Genomic DNA, 20,290 nt, shown 5'->3' with positions numbered 1-20,290 from the left:
ATCATTCAAACGGTTAACCGTCCAAGTCAGCGGTTTGTTGACTAAAATCAACAGTTTTGGGGAAAAAAACGGTTCTGGAAAAAAACGGAACCTGTCAAGTGACCGGCTCCTGATTTTTTCGGTCCGACCGCCCAGTTCAATCTGGTTTTGAAAACCATGCTATTTTTCACCAGTTTGATGAAGCGGACACCTACCCTTGTGATGGGTTGGCTTTGTAATTTTTTAAGCATTCAATCATTTTGAAGGGGTGATAAGGAATCAAATTAAACTTGCATCTCCTTGAAATTGGGTTCAACAAGATATCCGAAAAATAATAAACCAATAAATTGGAATCATAAACGTGATAGTGTATAAAGTATTATTTATCAAAATTCATAGGTGGATTTTGATAGATCAAACTTTTTTCATATTATATCTTTTCTGTATCATAGATTTTCCCCTTTAAATCACTAATTAGAAACTAACTTAGGTCAATGATAAAGCTATTGAATTCTCTCATTGCAGCCACACACACCAATAATAAGGATAAGGCATGAGAGGTAGGGTAGGGTGCATTTGGCTAATTTAACAATTAAGGAAGGTACTAATCAATTAACCATCTCTTATGGAGGTATTGGCATTTGGTACGTGCACAAGCACAATGTACGTGTTACTCCCTAAAGAGAAACTGTTTGGCTTTTGAGTGTCTTTATCTAGGTAGATGAAGGTGGTCCTGCAGTCGCTAACCAGCAACCTAGCAATATATTAGTGGTTGATTAAAGATGTCAATCAATTATAATTTACTGTTTAACTTCCTTTGGAGGGTTGGAATTTGCTTGGAGCAGAGAAGATGTTGCTTGGAATGTGCGGAGTCAGTTGTGGAGTCGACAGTAGGACCTATTCATGGACTACGCCGGGCTAGGCTTAGGTCGGGCTTTCACTCTGTTAACAGATTTATTTAAGGCTCGAGCCCAATTCGATCATCAGGCCTATAACTTGGGCCCGAGTCCAGTTCAATTGTCGGGCCTATAACTTGGGCCTGAGCCTGGCCCTCATAAAAAGCCCGAAACCCGGGCCTGGGCCTAGGCCCAAGCCAAGCCTGACCATTGGGCCTACAACTTGAGCCCGAGCCCAGCTCTTATAAAAAGCCCAAAGCCCGAGCCTGGGCCTGAGCCCGAAGCATATAGTTCATCCCTTTACTGAAGTAGCTAATGTATATATTATTATAATGTATATAATAATAGATACATTATTATATATTAAATTAATAATGTATATATTATAATAAATATTATATATTTTATATTATATAAATGAGTCAAACCGGGCTGAGGTTTTTTGATAAATCCTGAGCCCGGCCCAACACACAATCGGGTTTGGTGTTTTGGGCCCGAGGTCAGGCCTGTGGGCCTAATTACATGTTCAAGCCCGATCAAGGTGCGGGTCAGGCCGTGCCAGGCCATACCCAGCCCTTGAATAGGTCTAGTTAACGGAGCAAGGTGCACATGATCCCCATTGGCCATACCATGGATAGCTTGCGGTTCCAGTGGTGCAAGTTGGTTCAGATCAAGTTGAGAATTTGTTAAGGACTTCAATCCCCCGTAAGAACCTTATATTTATCCACAACACACTATTGTTGTACATTGGAAACATCTCCTTGTGAATGATAGATACCATGTAAATTTATATATGGGAGATGTTTCAATGTGCGGCTCTAATGATGTGCGGGTAAGAGATCCGAACACCTAGAGGTGTAAAACAGACCGTATTGCCCTTCCCTGAGATAACTTGGGGTTGGCTCGGCACAGCCCATGGCCCAAGCTCGTACAGGCCCATGTCGTGCTGCGAGCCAGGCTGGTCCGTGAGCCAAGCCTTAGGCCAGGCCAAACCGTGGACTGGGCCAAAGCTATTTATTTAAAAAATAAAAAAAAAACTTAAAATTTTAATTTTATATGAATTTGATGTATACAATTGCTTATATATATAATAATTAAATAAATTAGTATAATAAAATTGAAAAATTTGTTTGTTTTATTAAATATTATATACTATATATTATTATATAATTATAATCTATATAATATATTATACATTATATTATATCTATCTATCTATCTATCTATCTATATATATATATATATATATATATATATGGTCCATGTTGGGCCATGTTACAGGCTGGGCCGTGGGCGGCATAGCCCGCTCGTTCATGCCATGTCTACCCAACCTACAAACCTAAAACCCTAGGCTCAGCACGACCTGCATGTCGTCGTGTTGGGACGGTCCAAAGTCCAACCAAATCATGGGTGGGATGGCCCGATTTACACATATGACCGGTGTTATTAATAAATATATAATAAAAAACTATATATATATATATATATATATATATATATATATATATATTATAATGGCTTCTTAAATTTTCAACCCATAAGATTATAACCATGCTTTGATACTATTTCTTGAAAACGATTCCAACCCAATTTACCATTTTAACATACAAGGACAATTTCAAAGCAAACCACTCTATGGTCCTTTACAAAACATGAGCTTTATCTACTTTGAAGGTGCTACAGGAACAAGTGGACATACATGTTTTGAATCTTCTGAGATGACTACCATAGCAAACAAGGTGTAGTGCATTGAATATAGACCATACTTTTGCCTCCCTCTATTATCCCTACGTGTACGCTTGAACCCCATTTTATCAGTTTTAACTTTAAAGGACAACTTTATGTATTTTAAACATAAAGTTTATGTATTTTGAACCAACCGTCCGTTGGGTTGTGTTGACGATTAGGTTAGGGCCAGGGTTGAACTTTACTTCGGCTTCCTGACTGTTGTTATTGTACATATGCATCATAGGGGTGTCAATTGGACTGGATTTGGTCCAATCCGATCCAGTCTAATGTGAGTCATTATAAATGGACCAGGTCCAATTCAATCCAATAATGTTTTGGATTAATTTGGACTGGTCCAATTCAATGTTTGGACCGTTTAACCTATTCAAATTCATTTTTATTTAGATTGGTTTCAACCTAAACCCAATCCATTGATATTTATATTCTTATCTTATATCAATGGACCAGATATTGGCTTAATCCAACCTAATCCAATATAAATTTATTACGGATGGACCAGGTCCAATCCAATCCAACAAATATTTTGGACCGATTCATTGACACCCTTACAAATGCCCATGCATGTTTGCAAATTTCTAAGACCACTACCATAGCAAACAAGGTGTGCATTTGAATATGGGCCACACTGTTGTCTCCATTATCAGTACATGTACACTTGACAACTGAGGAGACTCTTTCCAGAGGGGATTGGCCTTGCTTTAAATTGATGGTCCTAGTTTTCAGTTTCTTTGCCCGGCTGGCTAAGGTTGCATTTGGCATTCCTTATTTCAAGGACTTACCTCTTTTTTACAGTTAAAATTTATGTATTTATAGAGGCATTTTAACTGCAAAAAGGAGACAAGTCGTTAAAATAAGAAATAATAAATGCAGACTAAGTTGAAAGTTGGAATAGTTCCAATTGAATTTGGTTAGTAGACAAGGGTGGAAAAGGCTGAGGTCTGGAGACACATGAGCACAAGAAAGACCCAAAACACTGCAATTTTATAGGGCTTCCCCTCTTGGATAATGGGTAGATCAATCAGTCATCCTTTTTTTTTTTTTTCTGAAAATGGAGAAATGTTCAATTAGAACTCTTTGAAAGTTCTGAAAACAATACACTATTTCTATTGGAAGTCTTTGAAAGCTCTGTACAATGATGCACAAACCAGATTGCTTGAAGTCGTGATGTGTCCTGAGCTTCTGAATATCGAACACATGGTGTAATGACAAGCTCCAATCGAGTTGTCCAAAATTGTCAAATGGATGTAAGCACAGTAGGACGTATTGGGTTGGATCTGTCCTGTTAGATTCCTTCTTCAAATTGTTGTTTGGCTTTGCACTGGATTACTGTGTTACACATTCATCTGCCACTTTCCTTTTAGCTTTTGAAATATTGAGGAGACTGTCAGCCGATTGGCTAAAGCTTTGTCTGTTTAATTCACATTAGTATTTACAGTTAAGCTGAAACCAGACCACAGGTTGAAGAGTACAGCCCAACCTGATCCCACAGGTTTTATTACAGGTCTGGACCCAGGACCATCAACACCAATGGATGATGTATTTGATCATAGCCACCTTCCCATTCCTGCCCTTTGGGATTAGGCAAAAGCATAAATATGACCTTGATAAGATTTTCAAAGAACCATTTGACCTAAAAGCTTAAGCTGTTGGGTGAGGTCCTTGAGTGGGTTTTTATTCTCTAATATGCCCTCTCTAAAAGCTTAAGCTGTTGGATAAGGTCCTTGAATAGGTTATTATTCTCTAACATATCCTCTTATATGAAGCCTATTAAGCTGGAAGCGTGGACAAATACAGACCCACCCACAACTTGTACCAAAATTTAATTAATCATAATGTGGGTGATGGAGATAGAACATTAGACCACTTGGTCATTGGTTCCACAGCCCGCAGAATAGCTATTGCGTTCAACTAATCTCAATTCCTCAAAGAACCATTACTGTAGAAACAAGTCCACTCCAATTTGTTAATTGCATATCAGAATTTGACCCAAATACCAAGATTATTGAGGTTGAATCATCAAGGGTCTTTGCCTAGTCCAATTAACAGGATTTCTGTTCTTACAACTTGTATTCATTACTTTTGACTACAAAGAAAAAAAAAACAAATAAAGGATTTTGTTCTTGTATGGTATCATAGTAAAACATTTTGCTTGCCATGAAGCAACTACACTTTATCCCTTTAGCCAACTAGGAAGCTTTATAAATTTTCCCAAGGTTATCAGGAATAAATAATGGTTCAAACTTCAAAGTGATGAGTTGTTGACACATTTGGTATCATCGGTTGAAGATTTGAGCCAGGCCATCTCTATCAAGGGTATCATCGGTTGAATATGTCATTTTCTCTTAAGGCTCAGTTTGGAAGGAGTATAAATACAAATATGTACTGTACAATTACATGTAAGGTTTTACACTTAAAATATTTATATTTGTACTCCTTCCAAACTGAGCCTAAATCTCAACATTTGGCATTTTGGTGAGTTATGCACAGATACATTATTGCGATATTTTGAAATCTTAGATTATAATTTTATATATCCAATAAATAAACACGTTTCTGTAACTCATAAGACACATCAAGGCTAATACCAGAAAAAAACGGACTCGGTATTCTTGAATAGATAGGGTCTCTTATACTTATTATACTGTCTGATTACCTATTCAGTATTAACCCTATCACTTATCCCCCATTACCTTATGTTGAGACTTGAGAAGGTTCTAAATATCAATAAGTCTGATACACCAGTAGGGGGCGTATCAGACAATATTGGTATTTTTTTACTTTTTTTTTTTATTTTTTCAATTCTGGTTAAAAGGGCCAGTTTAAGATTCCTCCACCCTCTGAACCGGTCAAAATCCCGATACACCCTCTGTAGGGACATATCAGGGTGCTTCCGATACAATACGTATTGGCCAATACAGGTCAATACATAACGATACTTTGAAGCTTGCAAGGGATAAAAAAAGAAACAAACAAGCAACCTTAAGAAGATCAGGAATCTTGAGCAAACAAATATCCGTGTTATAATTTATAAATTATGACTGGTACAACCCAGCATTAATTAAGGGACGGCCTTCAGTCGGGCTTCCCTGATTTGGGATCAATTAATTATAAGTACATAGAGACTAATAAATTTATATACGCTAACACATCTCTAAACATAACAATTGGACCTATTCCTCAAAGAAGATACAGTCCCAATCTCAGGAAGTGGTTTATTCGTCAAGGGATGTGCTGTTGCCCGAACCACCAACCCAGTACTGTTTAACAGCAACCAGTATCTTCTCAGGCACAAGCGGCCCATCTTCATGATCCACCATTTTGGTGTCCCATTTCATGCCATTTGCTATCTTCCTCACTTTGTTCAAGACATCAACATTGTCCCGGATAATGACTGCTCCTTCGGGGCGCAAGATCCGGTCCATCTCCAGAAGGATGTCTACAGCCTCACACCTGTTTATTTGTTTCATGTCAAAGAAAAACATAACAGAAAGCTATTCTTTTCAAGAAGTAAGACATCTGATTGTCAAGCATTTGCTTCAGTGGAAAACTGGAAATAGGCTTATTAATATGGGGAAAAAAAAGTTAAGATCTATGATGATCATCCAACAATGGTTAGCAACTTCCCTGAAACTTGGCGAAATTTCCCCAATAGTTAGCCATTTCCCAAGTGGCAAAACAAAAGCATCTTGAAATATTAAAAAGAAAAAGGATTTTTAGACTGCACTCCACCTCAGAATTCTGATTCAAACTGCAGACCTACAACAATTCAAAATTATAAACAGCTCCATCTATAACACCCATACCCGCCTGTGAATTGGCATCAATTCCAAGATGGCTCCTACCCCACCTGTACGGTGGAGCTAGGAATTCTGGGGTGGCCTGAACAATAAAAACCCCAAAAGAAACTCCAAATATCTCTCTCAATCTTCTCTTTCTTCAATATTTAAAAAAAAAATGACATTATCACAATGAAATATTCAATTTCCTTTGTATAAATGTTCCACATTTTAGCCAGATATTAGGAAAAGTCCATTAGTTTTGCCAAAACCAATAATAAACAATTGTGAAACCAAGGAAAATGCTCAAAGTACTTTTTTTGCATAAAATTAAGCAAAACGTATTTGGATTTATTGATTTTAGACATTTGAATCAATAACTTGAACTAGGTTTTCAAAAAACATTATAACCATGAAAGTTCTGCAAGGAATTTTCACCTTTGTTCATGAACAAATGACATTGCAAACTCCAATTGTTTCTTATTGAATATAAATGAATCTGAAGAAGCTGAATGTCATTAGTTTATGATAGGGGGAAGAAAATGGCTTACTTGTTCTGGTACATGCTGAAAACACCACTGGCATGAATGAGATCATATGTCCTTGGGTAAGTAGAGAAGGCTTCACACCTGAAAAAAATGACAGTGAAAAACATATCAACATTTCCACTGCTATGCCTCTTTCCTTTCCTGTAATTGAATTTACAAATCCAAATTTCAACTGCATCCACTGGCTAAGAGAAATTGTAGCAATAATGGGGGGGGGGGATATGAACTTCAGCCATGCTTAACCAAATGTCTGATCAATTCTTATGACTAAGTCCAATACATTATAAAAGAGTGTTACTAAGGAATACTGATCTGCTCCGGACTTGACACCAACAAGAAAGAAAATTCATCATAGAAACATACCAGTCATGATATATCCCAATCAGACCCCGCTCGTATACAACACCTAATGTATTCTTCTCTGCAATAGTAGGCACAACATTCATCACCCAAGATTTTGGTGATTCAATTGCTGCTGCAAAGCTTCCAAGGCCTGCATTCATATCCATAATGTTCCGGTATCTCCCTGATCCAATTAATTTGTTGGTCCTTTTGTAAGAATTCACATGTTTTTTCCACAGTTTATTGTCATCTTGATAAGATTCTGCTGTGACTCCTGGCACAAGCCTCTTAGATATTCTAGGAGGGATTGCAAAAAGTCTAGCTGGAAACTTCTTCAATGCTCCCCCAGCAACTTCATTTTGACTGGTCACTTTAGGGAGAGGTGTGATGCATTTCTTCATTTTCTTGTACCTAAAATACACCACAAATTGAACTTCAGGATGGTAACGTAGCAAAGAAATATATATACTTTAAATTTTGATAAAGAAAAGAACTACTTTAAAACCATGACAAGAGATCTTAGCATGAAAAGGAATGTGCTGACCAATTTCAATCATTAAAAGAACCTTCCTTTTATATTTATCAAAAAAAAAAAAGAACCTTCTTTTTATTATAGAGATCAGAATTCTCATAATACTGATATAAATATATTGGGCATACTATATGTGAAGAAGAATTCAGTGGAAGTTTCTCAATACTACTTCAAGCCAATAAATCACCATATCTGAAACATCATACAATCGAGGGCAGTTTATGGAGAACCTTCCCTGTGGTGTTCATACAGCTATTTTGGGATCCACAACCCTATCCATCAGTAGAAGATCAAGACTGTAATCAGTCTTGAATCCTAAAAGGTTTTAGGTTTGTAAAACAGAAAAGAAGATGAGAGAAAAAGGGAGAGAATAGAAGAGAAGCAAGAGAACACAAGTTTCTGAAAGGAGGGACAGATTCTAACAGATCTGCCGCCGCCACTCTCTTAATATTTATAGGTTTATGTTTAGTACATGATGAAAGGACACATCTGCCCTTGGTACTTACATAATAAAGAAAGTAAATAAAACTGAAATAAATAACAGCTGAATTAACAAACTGACTCAAACTGACACTACTATAACTGAAACAAATACTGCTGTCCTACGAACACAGTGGGGACCACTGCAGTGGGGCCCACATCAGTGTTCTCTACACCATCCACTAGGGTTTTTGGTCAAAGCCCCCTGTATGGATGGATTCCTGACAACTTTCTAAAAGAGCTGGTTAGAAGAATAGCAGAAGTCATGTGCTAAAAAAATATTGATGTAGTTGACTGCTAATAAATGCATTTTTGAGTAACCAGAAGTCATGTGCAAGATAGATATGGAGAAAGCTTTAGTCATATGCAGTATGGATTTGTCAAATACTTGATGCAAAGTATTAGTCAGCATGAATAGAAGACTCCTTTGACAGCTAATGGGACTTGGTCAAGGTGATCTACTGAGCTGAACCATGTTAAACCTTGGTGTATCTCCTCCTCTTATTTTCAATCGTTTTCTTGTTTGCAGGTTAACATGGTATCAGAGTAACACCAGCCTTTGGATTAAAATAAGGGAAAACATTTTATGAGAACAATTTGAAAATTTATTGGGCTAAAGAGAGACTTGCAATTCTTAGATTTGTGTTCAGAGGCATGTGGATTTTGTTTCAGTGAATGAGATCTATTCAGTCAATTTCATTCCATAAGTGGTAGGAGGTATTTTTAAAGGTCGTCAGTTTTTTCAGGATTTTTTGGAGTGCTTGTAGGATTGTTAACACCATTGATCAAGGGGTTTCTTTGGAATCTCAGCAAGGTCCCATAGATCAGGTGTCATTTTTTTTATTTCACCCTCCTAAGCCCTGAAAAAGTGGCTGAGTTTTTATCTCAGATTCCTATCTTGGTTTGTTCAGGCCATTCTTTTAGGTTGGAGAAAGTTTATAGACTAATTTCAATCAGCCCTAGATTTGACAACTTTGGAAATCAATGTGACAGAATTCTACCAAAACCATATCTCTCTAACCATTTGGATTTCTACTTCAGGACCAGAAGTTTTCTCGTCATTTTTTAGTTCATATTTTGAGAAATCCATATTTTGGTGTCCAACAGGACATCAGCTACTTCAGCTACACCATGGTTGGTTTTTTTTTTTTTTTTTTTTTTTGGGGGGGGGGGGGGGGATTTTTTCTGGTATTTGGTGACAATCTCATCAGTTTATTTGGCATCTATTTCTAGTTAAATGTCATCTAAGAAGAGGTGAAATCATCTTTCTGAATATTTAGGATAGGAGCTTAGGGTTTTGATCTCTCAGATGAATATTTAGTTTTCTCTATGGTAATTAGTTTGATGATCTCTTAGGAGTTCTGATTTTGAAGAACCAGTACAATTTTCTTGAGGTATTCTTTTGGGATATTGTAGCAAATTTTAGGATAGTTATAATTAGTCCAAGATCTTGATTTCTGAATTCAATTCCATTGTGCATTTAGGTGTTCAATGCTATCTTTCAGCAGTGGTTCTACATTATTATATTCAATTTTTCAGCAGCCAATTGTCCTTTCTACCTGGGTTCTTATCAGTTTCAATCTCTGGTGATTCTACTACTATACTTTCAATCTTCTTTTCTTCAGTTTCGATATCTCTGGTGATTCTACTATTATACTTTCAATCTTCTTTTCTTCAGTTTCGATAACTCTGGTGATTCTAGTATTATACTTTCAATCTTCTGTTCTGTTATTGGTTTGGCTTTTCCATTAGAAACTTGTGATTTGATGTATTGGGTTTTGTTCAATTTTGTTTGTTTTTTCGATCATAGCATCTTCTGGTGCATTTTTTGAGCAGCACTCCTTCAAGTTCCTCCACCTTCCATCAAACCGGTGCCCATTGCACCAAGCCAAAACACATTAAATCTTGGTGTTTCTTCAATTTTGTGGTTTATTATTTTCCTTTCTGCGGGTTAACATAGAAAGTTAGAGCGATTGTAACATCAATTTGATGATGATTCTGTTATTTTTTTTCTAGAGCACTCCATGAAGATCTAAGCTACTTAAATGTGTTCTTATTTGCTTTGAAGTGATATTGAAATTGAAAGTAAACCTTCAGAAGAGAAAGATCTAATCTATTGGTTATGTTCCTAATCTTGGAGATCTAACCATGAGCCTTGTTTATAGATAGTAGACATGGGTCAATGCCATCCTAATTACTAGGTATATCATTAGATGCTAATTAAAAATCCAAGGCTATATGGAACTCTGAGTTGGAACATTTTGGTAGAAAATAACCGGTTTGGAAGGAGAGAAAAAACAAAACTTGCTTACAAAAGTGAGATGTAAGTGAAGGCTATTTGGCACTCTGAGCTAACACATTTTGGTAAAAAATAAGCCAGTTGAAAAAAAAAAAAAAGAACTTATTTATACAAGTGCGAAGTTGACACTAATACAAAGTGTCTTGAATATTAAAATATTGAAACAAGTTATCTGTGCCTATATGAATGAATATACAAGTTATATTTCCACAAAAGTATTGAAACTTTCAATGGTCAATATTATTTGTGGAAGACACTAATGAAAGGTGGGACACATAATAATGTGGACTTGAAGACTGCACAACATAGGTAGCCAATCCAGAGGATCCCCACTTGGCAGATGGTTCAGATTGCACATTATCCTTCCATGTGGCAGAAATATGGCAGGTTGTGTACAAAAGATCCCATTTGACCATATTTTTTTATGTATATCCCTATTTGACCATATTAGGGAATCATTTTCTGTATAACCAGAGAAGTAACAATATTGTTACAATGGTCAAGGAGTCAAGAGGACAAGAGCATCAAAAAAGATAAAGCACTAAACCTATTGCTTTGAAAATTCATTTAGAAATTCTGACCACAGATTAGAAAGCCCAATGTTTTTGGCAAATCAAATTTATATTTTAAGAATCTTACAGATGAAGTACTAAAGCATGAAAACTCCTTGGATATGATAGAACATGTTCTAGTTATCTTTTGCAGCATCCAATTCATACCCATGTTTGACCAATGTAACAATATCTGTAAAGCAAGCACAATGAATTCTTCAACAAAATGGAAAGGCACATAAACTGACCAGACATCATCATCTGCTGATGCACAGAAATTAGCAGATTTTCTATGGCAGGATTCAGCATTCACTTTCTTTCTCCAGATTGCAAGGTCTCCTTTCTCATACTTCTTCTCCCAGCAAAGAAGTTCAGCCAATTCTTCAATCTTTCTTTGCTCCTTCTGGAGGTCTTCCTTAGACCGCTTCCATGTCTTGTAGTAGGTCTTCCAGTTGATGGGAGGGCCTGACAGGATCCAGTACCCACCAGGTCTAAGAACTCGATCTACTTCCATCATATACATACCATCTGCAAATGGAAGACACTGAGGTATGAGATTTTTCCTTTTTTTCTATATTTTTCTTCCAATACATTGAATTATAAACATCAAGTTCCTGAAAATCTTGTCATATCTTTGTCTAGGAATATTTAATAAACAGAGACAGAAATCTTATACCTTTGAATGAGAGAATGAAGAGTGATAGCCTCATAGCCGGCCCACCCTTAGAATATATGCTCTTAAAAATAGTGTGAAAATTACATCACTGCCCCTTATTAGTAATAAAGGAAAATAGGTGTATAATATACACTTTACAGCTTTCTACATGTTGCCAGAATTTTGAAAAATTAAAAGGAAATAACTTTTCTTGAAAAATATATAACTTGCAACATGCTAGACCTTTTGCTAGTATCTCTAAATCAAGGAGATTTACAATACTTTGAAAAATTACTATAGAATATAGATAATCCCAAAGGCACTTACTTTACATGCATAAGATGATTTATGAAAAGACAAAAAAAAAAAAAAAAAAAAACAGAACTTAAAGTGATGAAAAAATAAATAAAATAAAATTTTAAAGAGTATCAACATTACAATCATAGTTGTATTAAGTGATTTCCTTATCCTGATGAAAATGAACATTAAGAGATCTTGCAATGTCCATTTTGGGTCAGGACTAGCATTTACCATTTGATGTCCATTGTATTAAACATCGAGAACACTGAGCCATATCAAAGGCTCTTGATGGGTAAGGAAGACGGATAGTGCCAAGAACACCAATAATAGCGGGTACACCTCGCTCCAAAGCAAACTGCACCTGTGCTTCATGATTATCGCGTGGTGCAAATGACATAGCCAGTACATTTCTCTTCAAGAGGTAGGCACCCCAGCTTGCAACCTATGTCATGCTTGTGGTAGTCAGTCCAGTACAAATGATCGAGTACCAAAGGTCGTCAACAGAGAGATCAAATTAGAACAGAATGTGATAAGGATAATGTACAGAACCAAGCTAAAACATAATTTTGCTTAAAACACCTTGATGGAAATGTGTAGTTTTGGGCCCTTCTTGCTTCCAAAGGGTCTTTCTTCTTTCTCCCTTTCATTGTTTTAATAAAGATTTTTTTCTCACTATCATAGAAAGAATATTCCACTCAGAAATAAATGAGGAAAACTGTTTAAAATGCTAGCTGTGCCATTACTATCTTATATTTAATGCTAATAGCTCATGAAGGAGGTAGGGCCCCACCAAAAAATGATTGTAAGATACCCTAGGTCAAAATGTGTCATATACTTGCAAGATGAAATCAATAATCCAAACCATTGCATTTGTTTTTATCATCAAAGAGATCTTTTTTTTTATGAATGAGAATAGATTTTATTAATTCTGAAGGTATAGGCATTACAAGCATCCCTTAGAGAGGCACGAGATGCTACCTCTCTATAAACAAAAACAGAACATAAACTATTACAAAAATATTACAGGTGAGCCCAAAACAAAGATTGTCTATTCACCCCTTGTTTGGCAAGGGTATCACCTAACCCATTAGCCAATCTCCTCACCCATTCTATCCTCAAGTTCATATCCTTGGTGATCCATAAAAACATTTTTATCTCATCCCTGTAACACCATATTACATTTTTATCTCATCCATAAAAACATTTTTATCCTCAAGTTCACATCCTTGTGCTCCTTGTAAGGCAGCAAGTAATTCTGCCTCAAGAGAGTCCCCAATCCCCACTGGGCAAGAAAACAAGGCTAACAATTTACCATCCATGTCTCTCACAACCCCTCCTATGCCGGCAGGTCCTGGATTCCCCCTGCTGCTCCCGTCAAAATTCAGTTTCACATAGTTTTCAGGTGGGGGTAGCCATACAGCATTTATCCTTTCCCTTCTGGAAGAACTTCTTGCCACTCCTTCTCAATTTCTCCACAAGTCATCAGGAGAAATTTAAGAAAACAGATCCATAGATTTGATCCAATGAATCACTCTTTTTTTTTTTGATACAATGGGAAGGATAAAACAAAGAAACAACACAACAAGAACAAGAAAAAGAAGCACAAAAGAAAAAAGAAAAAGACAACTAAGCCTTGAACGAAGCATGACGCTCAGAATAATGACCCCAAGCATTAAATAGACAAATGTAACTAAGAAGATGATCAGAAAGCCTTGGGCCAATAAAGGATAAAGAGTGACCCAGGCTAGCTAGTCGATCCGCCACAAAGTTTGCTTCCCTGAATGCATGAGAATAGGAGATGTTGAGCTCAGAATTTACTCGCAGGAGCTGGCATACATTGATGAGGCTGTAAATGTTCCACAGAGGCACCATATGATCACAAAGGCAATCAATGATAATGCACGAGTCCCCTTCAATGATGAATTTATACTGAGGGAATTTGGTTGCAATGCGATGAGCCTCAAGAGCTGCCCAAGCTTCGGCCTCATTTATCGAGCACACACCAACATCCTCACAAGTCACCCATAAAGTCTGTTATGGGCCCGCACGTAGGATCTCATCACGGGTCGGTCCTCGGTGAGAAAGCCCGGCTTCCCCCTTGCGCCTTCCCTTGCGTGTAGACCCTATTGTGGAAACTGAATGGGTGATTTGTCCAAGAGACCACCCGAACTCTCACTTGGGGTGATTTGTCCAAGAGAAGATTACAGGGGGAATTCCTTGTTGGATTCGGCTAGGCTAGGGTAATCCAACTTAAACTAAAACTCCTAATTACCTACTCCTAATGGTAACACAACTCTTACTTAAGAAGATAAAATAAGATAAGGATAAGGAATATGATAAGATAAGGGATAAGGGATAAAGGATGGTGAAACTGGCGGCGAGTTGGTGAGAAGAGTGTGGCCCCACCCTGATGAGCTGTCATGTGGGCCCCGCCCTACTGCTGCTGCCGGGCGATGCGTACTGCTGTTGTCGTGTGGTGCATGTTGCTGCCTAGTGCTGCTGCTGTACGGTGCATGCTGCGTGTTGCCAGGCGGTGTGTGTTGCGCGCTATCAGGCGGTGCGTGCCGTGTGCTGCCTGGTGGTGCGTGCTACGCGTTGTCGGGTGGTGCGTGCTATTGTGCGGCGCTACCAGGCGGTGCTTGCTGTTGTGCGGCCTACTGTGCGTGCTACCGCCTATGACTGCGTCACAGTGCGCTGCCGGTTGGTGTGACCATAACATTACACCCCTCCTGGACAACGAGCTTGTCCTCAAGCTCGAATTCCGGATACGGGGCTTGGAACTATGCCAATGGATCAAACGGCTGCACACTATCTCTTAGTCCACCAACAGCATGAACAACAGGGACTGCCCCGTAGCCCAGTGCATAAAGCTGGATTATTTGATGCGTTCCCCAGCCACCTTCTTTAGTTTCCAGCTCCCAGGCGTAACCATGGCTTACAGTGACTACACGATCTACTGCACTCAGGCCAGCCGCAAGGACATTGAAGTGTTCCCCACCTCCTAGGTCATATAGTTTGAAGTAGTTTTGTGGAAGATCCACATAACAAAAATCGCGTACTGGACCACAGCCCCGGTGTGCTATGTTGTGGATCACAAGAACGCACCGGGTATACTTACAGAAGGGAACCTCAAGAGTAGCTTTCCGAAGAGAACCATGCGTTTTAAAATATCCTCTCGGCCTCCCCCATATATATTTCCCTCAATATTGCGAAACATAGGGATGTCCATGAACACAAAATCCATGCCATCAATATAAGCTTGGAAGAAAGTTACCTCCATATCCTGCCCGTCCACCTTATATCTCTGCATAGTTACCATGCCGTGGTGCCACAACCATAACTCTATGTCCACGCCGAGCCAAAGCCTTCGGTAAAACCCCAGCAACATCGCCAAGCCCACCTGTCTTCGACCAAGGAGCGCATTCTGCAGGTACCAATATAATGTTCGTGACATTATCCCCGACCAAAGGAGGAGACTTTACAGTTTCATCCTTCGCTGGATGCCTCTGCCCAGTCCGGACGGCGACTGTTTGTGTTGGCGATTCCCACAGAACTCCTTTCCTTGTTGGAGAGGAATGCTTCCAGCAGGTGTCGCATCCCCCGGACATCTTCCTTGACTTCACAAACCTCTGTGCTGGTTTCTGCTAGCCTATTTTCCGGTTCGTTGACCTTGAATGATAGCTGCTCCATATCGCCCGTGACATTTGGCTCTGATACCAAATGTTATGGGCCCGCGCGTAGGATCTCGTCACGGGTCGGTCCTCGATGAGAAAGCCCTACTTCCCCCTTGCGCCTTCCCTTGCGTGTAGACCCTATTGCGGAAACTAAATGGGTGATTTGTCCAAGAGACCACCCGAACTCTCCCTTGGGGTGATTTGTCCAAAAGACCACCCGAACTCTCCTCACTCTTTTCTTGACTGAAAAACTGAATCCTTTATTTCAATTCGTGGCTCCTTAAATAGGAGATTATAGGGGGAATTCCTTGTTGGATTCAGCTAGGCTAGGGTAATCCAACTTAAACTAAAACTCCTAATGGTAACACAACTCTTACTTAAGAAGATAAAATAAGATAAGGGATATGATAAGATAAGGGATAAGGGATAAGGGATGGTGAAGCTGGCAGCAAGTTGGTGAGCAGAGTGTGGCCCCACCCTAATGAGATGTCATGTGGGCCCCGCCCTACTGCTGTAGTCGGGCGGTGCGCGCGTCTCACGGTGCTGCTGCCGTGAGGTGCGTGCTGCTGCCATGTGGTGTGTGCTGCTGCCTAGTGCTGCTACCGTGCCAGGCGGTGCGTGCTGCATGCTGCGCGCTGTTGGGCGGTGCGTACTGCTGTGCGGCGTTGCCAGGCGGTGCCTGCTGCTGTGCGGCCTGCTGTGCGTGCTGCTGCCTATGACTGCGCCGCAGTGCGCTACCGGTTGGTGTGACCATAACAAAGTCTGCCCCCATTCATCTCTTAATATTGCACCAACCGCCGCTTTACCATCAGGGTTCCTGGAAGCATCAAAGTTAATCTTAGCTATGTCGTTACTCGGCCAGGTCCATCTAATAAGATTCTCAGCATTCCCCTTTGAGGCAATTGAGGACATTGGGTGACATACCTTAAATACTCATCGAAGTCCCATTTGATTTTAATAATTGTCTGATCAGTGGGGAAAGTTTTGTTATTGAATATCTTGTTATTTCACCTTTTGCCATATATTCCACATGACAATGCTTGTTTCTTCTATAGTAAACTTGGTTTTAAGCTTTGCTTCTTGGGTTATGATCCTACCCCACCACTCTAATCATCACACAGTCCCTTATCTGTTCTTGCTTCTCTCCTTCTCAGAGAAGATTCTCATATTCTTCTCTTCCCAAATAGTCCAAACCAAGGCTGCTCTGACACACCTCCACATTATCCTTCCCCTCTTTTTTGGCCAAGTAAACATAGAAGGATCAAACAACAAATTAGCCTCCTCTAGTAAGGACCACCTGCACCCAAACAAAGATAAAAAAACAATTCCATATATCTGCAACAAAAGAATAGGAAATCAATAAATGAGAGCAACTCTCATTATCAGATCTGCATAAGGCACACCAGTTAGGAGAGAGACATAAATTGGGTTTCATCTTCTGTAGCATTTCCGAGGTATTAATTTTTCCATGAATTACTTCCCAACAAAAAACTCTTATTTTAGGGGGAACAGGTTTGCACCAGAACTCTTTCAAGGGGAACAAAGGAGAGGGGGAATAATTACAAAGAGACTTGAAGGAGGCACATGAAAACAGACCCTTAGGTTGAGGGGCCCAAATACGCTTGTTTGAGTTATCAGGATCAAGGCATACATTTTGATTTTTGAACTAATTGAAGCAACTCTGTACATTTTTTTATTTTTTGAGAAAGGTATGGTATATTGAATGGATACGATCAAGTCAACACTCAACATAGATATCTAATAGCCAGAATCCTGATTATTAAGCCCAAGAGAACCATTCAGTTCAGTTAATCAGGTAAGAAATTATCAAGGTCAGACCCACCACATGGTGGATCTTGACCATAGAAAGGGATGGCAACCAGGTGTGAATTAAATAGGGAAACTTCCTCTTTTGCTTTTTTACTTTTTTCTTGCCCCAATGACCGTTTATTCTGCTGTTCCATGAACCCATCCCTAAGCACAGAAGCATATGCCAGATTTTCTTACAAAAAAGCATTGTGCCATGTCCATCAGTCCTTAAAAGCCTTCCTCTAGAAGCAGAATAGAGGCTTCTTGGGTATGTCTAAGACCCTGCAAAATCTAACTAACTTTAAATACTAGCTACACACATGGAAGAGAAGGATGATGCAAGTCCAAATTTATGAAGCATGAAATCTAAGAAAACAAACCAAATAGATATATTCATTAATTTACCATAAGAAAGAACGAAAGATAAAAGGATGGGAACATACTCCACAACCCGTGTCCAGTGCAGTTCTAACCGAACCATCTGCAATAGGGATAACTGATGCAAGTTCATCAATATATGCATCTGCTCCTTGAGGAAACATTGTTCCCCCACCTGGAAATTTGAAAACATCACCCTGAAACTGTACCCAGTTCTGGACAGCCTTCTCAACTGTCAGACTCTTATAAGGAACATTAGCATAGTGTACATAGTCACGGCTCTTTGGCCAGGGAAATGGAGTCATGTAACCGTTGGGTGCTGGAATAAGGCATCGCAATTTTTCATCTTCTGGGGGACAGTGTCTTTCTCTGTAGATCATGTTCTCTCTTGGGAAGGCCATTGCACGATTTTGTTCTTGACAAGGAGTATAGTCTGTATATTTAACATCACAGGGTTCAAAGACTTCAGCTTTTGTATCAGAAGGGTCAACGATCTCACCAACATCATTGTGATGAGTCTCGAAATTCAAATTGGACAAGATATTGCAGTCTGTCTGTTTGGTAGTCTCTAATGCTATGCTATCTCCCTTTCCGAAACCACTCTTCTGCCATGCCCCCAGTATGTAAAAGAAGCAGCAGAGGCCAACCACAATAAATATAGATGTTGGGCTCCGATTCCTACTGCCTCCTGAGTTGAGTTTTGAGCCCATTATATGCTTTGAACAGTTCCCAGTTTTCTGTAATTTGCAACAAATTAGGAGGTAAGAACTTGCAACAAATTGCCAAAGTACATATTCCATTTTTTTCTTTTTTTCATTTCTTTTGGGGGGGAATTATTACTTTATGGTGTCAAACAATGATAATCACAATAACCACAAAGGAAATCGCTGATCAGTTGTTGAAGAATGAAAGACAAGAAATTTTATTTAAACTTCAAAGGAGTATGAAGCATGATTCAGTAGTCAGAGATAAACCTTATTCATATCAGCAAGATAACAATTCGCTTATGGCATTCTTTTTTAAAATATTGTTGGTTTGATAAAATTTGTTTGAGGCCTTATTCGCATTATTGGTTCTTAATAGTCCCATGAGGCCTGTGCTACATATGCTCTATACTGTGAAAAACACGTAAAGATACTTTTAACACAACACATATAATGAATGCAAGTAAGTGCAACAAAATAAGGAACAGAAACTGAGATTGCATATAAAATTTTCACCTAAAAAAAAACTAAGGTCGAACAATAAGCAAATCAGGTTGCAAAAGTCGATTTCAGTTCTATTTTTTATTTCCTTATTTCATTCAATCCCTCAATTTGATAACGTTTGGCACAATTACACATGATTTTTCTTATTTTTTAATTTAAAAATTGATATGTTTTCTGTCCTTCCTTTCTTTCCGCCATAGTACCCAGTGCATTTGCTTTTTCAAATTGAATACCCTCATTGAACTGCTGCCAAGAGCATTTCCGACGGACTAAAAAATGTAGCATTCGTTTTTAAGTTTGGAGAACAAAAACATTTCCGATCCTTTCAATCGTTTTGTTTCTAAGATGAAAGATGACATATCTACAAAAAAAATAACAAAATAACAAAATGTGATCAACCTAGAACCCCAGGATTACAACAGGGGACAGAATTAAGTGAGCCGCTTCACCACCCAATGCAAGTTCTTCAGATCACAAATCCGAACATATCATCCTTTCTTTTCATAAAATTTTCAGTACCGACATTTAAATCCAATCAAGTTAACCCAAAAAGGAGAGGCAAGAGAGGTTCACGAACAAATCTCACATCTCGGCAAGTAAAAGCAAAGAGAACAGCATAAGTGAAGCAATCTCGAAACAAAACTACAATTTGTACGGAAATGAAGGAGCGAGCGAGCGAGAGAGAGAGAGAGAGACGTACCTGTCAGAAGAGTGCTTTAACGGATCTGATCTAGTGGTGTCGGTTCCTCAGTCTCTCGCCATTATATTAGTTGAAATGGTGAGAGAAAGAGAGAGCACCTGAGGCAGATTTAGAGTAGAGACCAGACGGTCCAGACCAGAGAGAGAGCTTAGGGAAGTGTGACTGAGACTGGGTATTAACTCCACTAAACCAGCATTGTAGTGAACATCTGTGATCTGCGTATAGTGGTTAGTGGTTAGTGGTTACCCACCACGCAACATGACGAAAAATATCAAACGAGGAATAAATGAATTCGAAAGGAAAGATGTCGGTATGAATTAACTTAAATTCCAAAACTACCCTTATGGGATCGTCGTCTCGTCGGTCGCTCCCTCACCACCATACTCATTTGCCAACTCCGTGTCCTGTCTATCC

The 20,290-nt window shown here is 38.9% G+C and overlaps 1 protein-coding gene across 2 annotated transcripts; it reads right to left on the bottom strand.

Annotated features, from left to right (window-relative positions):
* Positions 1 to 5,621: 5,621 nt before the first annotated feature.
* Positions 5,622 to 20,290, bottom strand: LOC148880723 (putative methyltransferase PMT14). Of its 2 annotated transcripts, none has more exons than XM_088962723.1 (8): positions 20,216 to 20,290; positions 19,877 to 20,091; positions 18,034 to 18,705; positions 12,339 to 12,549; positions 11,401 to 11,680; positions 7,312 to 7,701; positions 6,952 to 7,029; positions 5,622 to 6,074 (listed from the first exon to the last, which is right to left on the bottom strand). In XM_088962723.1, the coding sequence occupies exons 3-8, from the start codon at positions 18,676 to 18,678 to the stop codon at positions 5,837 to 5,839; spliced, it is 1,842 nt and encodes a 613-aa protein (XP_088818849.1). In that variant the 5' UTR covers positions 18,679 to 18,705; positions 19,877 to 20,091; positions 20,216 to 20,290; the 3' UTR covers positions 5,622 to 5,836. The 2 variants fall into 2 exon arrangements, with proteins under 2 accessions (XP_088818849.1, XP_088818850.1); XM_088962724.1 differs by having other exon boundaries at positions 20,199 to 20,281.

This window comes from Nelumbo lutea, chromosome 1 (assembly GCF_056320005.1).
Source record: "Nelumbo lutea isolate HS-2025 chromosome 1, American lotus-T2T, whole genome shotgun sequence".
NCBI classification, from domain to species: domain Eukaryota; kingdom Viridiplantae; phylum Streptophyta; class Magnoliopsida; order Proteales; family Nelumbonaceae; genus Nelumbo; species Nelumbo lutea.
This window is presented reverse-complemented; position numbering and strand designations above follow the sequence as displayed.